Consider the following 7712-nt stretch of genomic DNA (forward strand, 5'->3'; position numbering starts at 1 on the left):
AAAACCCAATTACTAAAGTTAAACAAGGTTCAAAATCACTCAAATCTGAAATCACAAAATGAGGGAAATGCAACACTTTGAAGTACAAACAACTTTATTTAAAAAAAAAAAAACAAACATCACCATGATTCCGTAACTAAAAACATCACTACTAGTGAACATTATTCCCTCCGAGTGATATTCTTAGAAAAGGATTGACGAAAAGTTACTCAACCAAAAAACAACACTAATTTTGCATAAATAAAGACTTGTTTTTTACCATTCTCAAGTATTTCAGATGCAGTGCTCCAACATTGAATAGCAAGTATCGAGCTTTTTGAATGCCAAGAGCTGTCGCTTCAAAAATCAAAGCAAAAAATGAAAATAAAATAATTAGAACAAATTATGGGAACCTGATAAAAAATAATGTAAAAAAAAAAAGAGAATCTCACTCCGAACCCGAAAACTCAATTATCAAAATACCGCCAAACATAGCACCAAAAATATTGAAGAATAAAAATAAATAATAAATAAATGATTCTCACATGTAGATATGCTAAGTTCATAATTATCACCAAAATTATTTGTCTTAAATAAGTAAATAAACAAAAAATTACGTCCTTTTTTGATATTTTAAAACTTTTAAACGAGAAAGTTCCTATGATACTTCCTCTTTATATATGCTCATTCATCCTAAACTAGTGTTTGTCGCTCCTGCAACCATAGGCTGGGGAGAGGATGTCATTATCACGGATTTTCGTTCATTACTTAAAATTTAAATATATATTTTTTCTCTTCAATATGTGCGTTCTACATAGACCTCTATTCTCGAGAAATGACTGCAAAGTGAAATTTTCGAACACACTACCAATAGATATAGTGGAAGTTACTCTACTATTACACGCCTTGAATGTGTGCTTTTCTAGTAAAACGAGTTTGTTGATATTAAATTTAAACTGTTTTTTTAAAAAAAAAAAATTAGTCAAACCCTCTCTATGACAGTCTTATTTATTTGCAGAGAGAAAAAAAAAAACAGTCTTATTTGTTATAAAATCTTTTGTCTTTTATGAGACTGACTGTTATCCATGTATGATAACATTATATTTAAATCTTAATTTCAATTTTATAGCTAAAGTAAATATGCTCCAAAAAATCATGTATTCTTTTATAACTGCTCCTAGTTGGTGCATTGGCATGAAAAGGACAAGGTTGAAACTCTCACTAAGCAGAGACATGATAGTTACTTAGATGTGCATATTTCTCCTAAATAAGTAAAATGATGAATTAATGAACCAAAAACCCAATCACTAAAGTAAAACAAGTTAAAAACCAATCAAATCTGAAATCACAAAATAGGGAAATGCAACACTTTAAAGTACAAACAAAATTATTTAAAAAAACAATATACAACACCATGATTCCGTAACTATAAATATCATCACTAGTGGACACTTTCTCTCCGAGGGATATTCATAGAAGGATTGACGAAAAGTTAATCAATTGAGAAACAACACTAATTCTGCATAAACAAAGACTTGTTTTTTGTACTTCTGAAATTTGGAGAGGCTTAATTTTGATATGAGAAAAGCAAAGAGAATGGATGATAATAACTGCAACTTTGTAAGGTCTCACAATACAAGACCAATAAATAAGTTTGTGAGAATACAATAGTAATAGGGGCAACAAAATGGGTTACTGCAACAACTTACAATTTCACAATACAAGGATATATATTAGTAATATGTTTTACTGAATACAATAAGACGCAACAAAGGCAATTGCAGGGAACAACATTACATGAAAATACACTTGAAAACTGAACTCGAAGTCTAAAAGAAAACGAGAATATTCAAAATCATAATTAACTTCCTTATCCCTTCCTACTCACGTTCTCAAACTTCTATACAAATTCCATTACTAATTTTGGCCTTGTTCACGTGACTTTATTCCTTTCCAAAAGTAATCGTCCAACCTTTTAGGTGGAATTACACTTCTAGTACCCCGACGCGGCTTGCCAACGCAGAAATCACTCATGGCATTAGGAGTTGGGATCCTAGAGGCAACACCATCCTTATCACCATTCACATTGTTGATTGTGTTGTCTGTAGGATTGATGGAGTTTTTTTCCTTTGCAGAGTTGTCCCCCATAGAAATGATGTTTCCAATTCCATATCCTAGAGATGTAGCATTTATGCTATCTTCTCCAGATTTCCGCTCAACATCATTAAGCGCCTCACTAAACTTGTTCTGGAAAGACTAGAAAGATCATAAAAAAAGTTTTTAGAGAGTGGAAAATAAATTATTAAGGCTATTTGAGTTTCATCGATAATCTTTTTTTGTAGAAGGCATATAAATGCACAAATATTTCATGCTATTGTGAAAAAGGTTTTCTACCGCAGTTATAAATAAAAAACCCCAGCTTGGAAGAGTTGATTCGATCTCTATTGATGAAGAAGAGAAATCCATAAACTCAAATGACTATATACAAAGGATGAAGCTATCTTGTTTAATAATTGAACTAATTAAATTTTAGCACACTGAAATTATCATTTAATAACTATTTTTTTTTCTTTTTTAAGTAGTGCACGTTCTAGAAATTCTAGATTCACCTTTGATAAGGTACCCTCTACAAGTAAAGGAGGAGCCAAAGTATATACATGTCAAGAATCAGTATGCAGAATAGAATATCAGTAAAACAACTTTTGGTTTGAACAACTGATTCTGATTTAATTGTATATGACTTGAGCCATAAGAATTCCTCAACATAATACCACAAGGAAAATGAAAAGAGAACACAAATTAAAGTAAGAAAGTTTACTGTTAATTTTACCATAGCCTAAATTACAACATTTTAAAAAATTATTGGTGCAACAAAATAAATGTTGAAACAGTTCAAATAGAAGACTTTACCATTTTCAAGTATTTCAGATGTAGTACTCCAACACTGAATAGCAAATATCGAGCTCTATCAATGCTAAAATCTGTCACTTCAAAAATTAGAGAAAAAAATAAAAATAAATAATTAGAATAGAAAAAAATTGAATCTCACTCTCAAGTTGAAAACACAATTATAGAAAATGTCGCCAACATAGCACTAAAAATATTGAAGATTAAAAATCAATAAACAAATATGTCTCACAGGTAGATATGCTAAGGTCATAATCATCACTAAAATTACTTGTCTAAAATGAGTAAATAAACAAAAAAAAAATTGCTCCCTTTTTTATAATTTAAGACTTAAACAAGAAAGTTCATATGATGCATTTTTAGACAGAAGATTATCACAAATGAATTTTATGTGATAAATTTCAGCGTAAATTGATAGAGTTTTTGGCCAAGCAGTTCACCTCAATCGTAGCGTACCAATGAATTCTCCGGAATGAATTCTTGCCAAATCAATTTGAGAGAGATTTTAGTTCAGTGTTTTGCTAGATTCTCAAACACTGAAAATTGACAACTGGGAGGAAGAGAAAGCCTAGGGGTTTATATTAGTGTGATGAGTGATCCTATACAACGCGATTCACGAAAAATAATATGTTATAACTAGGTGAAGTGAATGTGTTATGTCACGAGAGTTTTATTTTGTCCTAAATTACTTGATCACATTTATTTTGTGAACTTAAATTTTCTTCACTAATTATTTTAAGATTTAGTAAATATAGTTTTTTCATATATGCCCATTTTGTCCAAAATTGCTTGATCACAATTGTTTTGAGAATTCAATTTTATTTATTAGTAGTGTGAATAGTATTTACATGGTCAAATATAATTTTAGATTTCAATAACTTACATTAGTAATAAGCGGAGAAACTTAAAATTAACTTTGAATGACACCATTAATAGACTATTATTAATAATTATAGAATCTCAGATGTAAACAAAAGAAATTTAAAAATAGAAGGGTTGAGGTTCTAACGACACAACAATTTTAATTTTCTTCACTAACAATTTTTAGATTTAGTAAATAATATTTTCTTCATATATGCTCATTTATCCTAAACGAGTGTTTGGTTGTCCTACAACCATAGGCTAGGAAGAGGATGCCGCTTCCATGGATTTTCATTTATTAGTTTAAACATGTATTTTTTCTCTTTAATATATGCATTCTACATAGGCCTCTATTCTCGAGAAATAACAGCAAAGTGGAATTTTCAAACATACTACCCGTGGAAGTTACTCTACTATAACACACTTATAATATGTGTGCTTCTCTAGTAAAACGAGTTATTGATGTTAAATGCAAACTTGTTTTTTTTTTATAAAAAAACTAATAATTTAGTCAAACCCACTCTATGACAGTCTTGTTTATTGTGAGATCTTTTGTCTTTTATGTGACTGACTATTATACACGTATAATAACATTATATTTAAATCTTATTTTTACTTCTGCAGCTATAGTAAATATGCTTTGAAGAACCAAGTATTCTTTTATAAGTGCTCAAAAGACCAAATATGAATCTCTCACTGAGCAGAGACATGATAGTTACTTAGATGTGCATTTTGTTTGCTAAATAAGTAAAAGGATGAAACTGATGAATCAAAAATCCAATTACTAAAGTAAAACAAAGTTCAAAACCACTCAAATCTGGAATCACAAAATGAGGGAAATGCAGCACTTTGAAGTACAAACAACTTTATTTAAAAAAAACAAACAAACATCACCATGATTTATAAACATCACTACTAGTGGACACTATTCCTTCTGAGTGATATTCTTAGAAAAGGATTAACGAAAAGTTACTCAACGGAAAAACAAAGCTAATTTTGCATAAATAAAGACTTATTTTTTGTGCTTCTAGAATTTGAAGAGACTTAATTATGATAAAATTAAAGAGAATGAATGATAACAATCGTTGCTTTGTAAGGTCTTGCGATACAAAACGAAGAAATGAGTTTGATAGAAAATAATAGTAATGGGGACGACAAAATGGGTTACTCCAACAACTCACAATTTCACAATACAAACACAGATATATATTAGTAATATGTTTTACTAAATACAGTAGGACACAATAAAGGCAAATACACTTGAAAACTGAACTACAAGTCTAAAAGGAGACGAGAATATTCAAAATCATAATTAATTAACTTCCTTATCCTTTCCTACCCATGTTCTCAAACTTCTATACCAATTCCATTCCTAACTCTTGCCTTGCTGACTTTCTTCCTTCTCAAAAGTAATCATCCAACATTTTAGGTAGAATTACACTTCTAGTACTATACGCAACGTGCCAATGCAGAAATCACTCATCACATCCCTTATCAGGATTTGGAATCCTAGAGGCAATACCAATATACTTATCACTGTTCATTGATTTTGTTGTCTATAGGATTGATGGAGTTTTTTCCCTTTGCAGTGTTGTCCACCATCGAAATGACGTTTCCAATTCCATGTCCTAGAGATGTAGCGTCTATGCTATCTTCTCCAGTATTTGTAAATTTTCGCACAAGAAAAGGATAATCACTTGTATATCCAATTGCAAAATCTTCCCAAACACGAGCCAAAAGATAATTATTTGTATAAATTATAGGAACCACATATTATAAGTACTAAATAACATCCTATCCCTTCTAGTTTTCTATTTACCAAAAATCCCTTAAAAATGATGTTTGCGGGATGCATATCGTTGTGCACTGGATACATTAGGTTTGATACATTCCACATAATGGGATACATAGCGTTGTGCACGGGATACATAGCGTTTGATACATTCCACATAGCGGGATACATAGCGTTGTGCACGGTATTTTTGAAAATTTTGAAATAAGTAGGGATAAATGGATATTAAGGTAAGTAAAGGAGTGTAATTAAGTAATTTGTCCTAATTATTTTGAAGAAGGAGACGAATTCTATCACTATTTCTAGCATTCAGATCACTAGGTTCATTTCCAACACGAGACAAAAAAATATTTTGAGGAGGATTAAAGAAACGACCTGTTTCACTTGTCATATTTTCACTGCCTAAAGATTGATGAACACGCTTCTGTTCGATACTCAAGGAAGTCCCTCTACTCATCTCTCCATCAGTTAGAGCATCAACATCATTAAGCACCTCAAGAAACTTACTCTGGAAAGATAATGTTGGGTTTTAAAAGGTGTGAATGGAAAATGAAAAGTTGCGACTTTTATGAAGAGTTGTGACTTTTATGAAAAGTTACGACTTTTATGAAGAGTTGTGACTTTTATGAAAAGTTGTGACTTTTATGAAAAATTGTGACTTTTATGAAAAGTTGTGACTTTTATGAAAGGTTGTGACCTTTCCGAAAGATTGTGACTTTTTCAAAGGTTTGTGACCTTTCCGGTAAGGCACAATAAGAACATTTTCACATTACCCTTTGTTTTCTATAAATTGAGGGATTTCCTCTCATTTTAGTTGAACTAATTTTTCTGGACTTCTTCTACTACTACTAAATCTAGTATTCAAAGTGTACTTTACTGCCGTTGAGTGGTTCGCTGACACCATGGTTTTAGGTACCGATACACAGGTGAGTAAGATCGTTCTATCATGGAGGATATATTTTGTTAACCTCGGGTACTTGAGGGGAATAATTTCCTTAAGGGGACACCGTGCATTCAATGGGCTCGATTTTCTTTCTTTGAGAAAAATATTTTTATATAGTTTCTAATCTGTTTTTGATTCTATTTTCTCTACTAGTTTTAATTTTCTAGTTTGAAAATACTCTTTAAACTTTGTTGTTTCTTACCAATTTCTTCAAAGTTTTGTTCTAAGTATCTTAGGAATGCAAGATGGACAACAATCTTAAGGAAATTATTATATTGTTGGTATTTCTTGTATTCTACTGATTGAGAGAAACAGATCGTGAAAGTAGAAGATTAATACATTATTTCTCCAGAATTCAGTGCTTTGTTTAGCAAGGTCGAAGTGAGAATGAACTAGAAGAAGTGGTGGTATTTCGGTTAAAGAGTACACCAGGTAACCTCTTATTATTTATCTAAGGAGGAAAATAGTTTCTAAAAGTTAATAGTTTTGATATTTATCATGTATGTCTTTGAAAAAGATTTGCAAACCATATGGTTTTTTGAATAAATTTTCCTTGGAAAAAAGTGTTGCCTTTAAAATTCTTTAGTTCGCAGAAAGAGAGATGCACATTTTTGTTTGATAAAATAGTATATCAAAATGTTTTAGTTGGAAGGCGATTTGAAAAGAAAAGCATATCTATGTGATAATCTATGAATATGTTCAATTCTGTTTGGAGACTGAAAAAAAAAACTTTTGTAGTTTTGTACTCCAAGTGGAATTTGATTGTGTCTGATTTTTCTAGACTAAAAACTTTTGTAGTTTTCTACTTTGGATAAATTAGACTATGCAATTGGTTTGAAGAATATGAAAACTTCACGTAATAAGTCAATGTTGTACTTTTGATTTTCTTTAAACTTCACTGTTATATAGAAATAAATTGTAAAATTTTTTTTGTCTTTATTGTTAGTATTTTAAATACTAAGTGGTATGTCTATTTGTGATGGAGGAAAAATACTAGTGACTTAGAGTTTGTGATTTTGTGCCTCTAAGGAATGAACTTTGACATTGTGTAAAAATTGTCAAATGGAATTGAAGCACTATAATTCTTTTGTAGAATAATATTTTCAAAAGAGGTTTCATGTTGCCAATGAAACAATGACACTTTGATAGCATGGAAAAAAAAATATGTGGAAAAACTATTTTCAAATACTTGAAAATTATTTTTGAGATCATATTTAAATATGTGGGGGG

The 7712-nt window shown here is 30.5% G+C and overlaps 1 protein-coding gene across 1 annotated transcript in view; it reads right to left on the bottom strand.

Annotated features, from left to right (window-relative positions):
• The window catches only part of LOC125856194 (uncharacterized), a 42658-nt gene that overhangs the window by 28419 nt on the left and 6527 nt on the right, over positions 1–7712 (bottom strand). The window contains exons 3-4 of the mRNA XM_049535741.1: positions 1980–2235; positions 260–336 (exon numbers count right to left, since the gene is read on the bottom strand). Coding sequence (XP_049391698.1) covers positions 260–336; positions 1980–2235 — 333 coding nt within the window. The remainder of the gene's footprint in view (positions 1–259; positions 337–1979; positions 2236–7712) is intronic.

This window comes from Solanum stenotomum, chromosome 2 (assembly GCF_019186545.1).
Source record: "Solanum stenotomum isolate F172 chromosome 2, ASM1918654v1, whole genome shotgun sequence".
Lineage (NCBI taxonomy): Eukaryota > Viridiplantae > Streptophyta > Magnoliopsida > Solanales > Solanaceae > Solanum > Solanum stenotomum.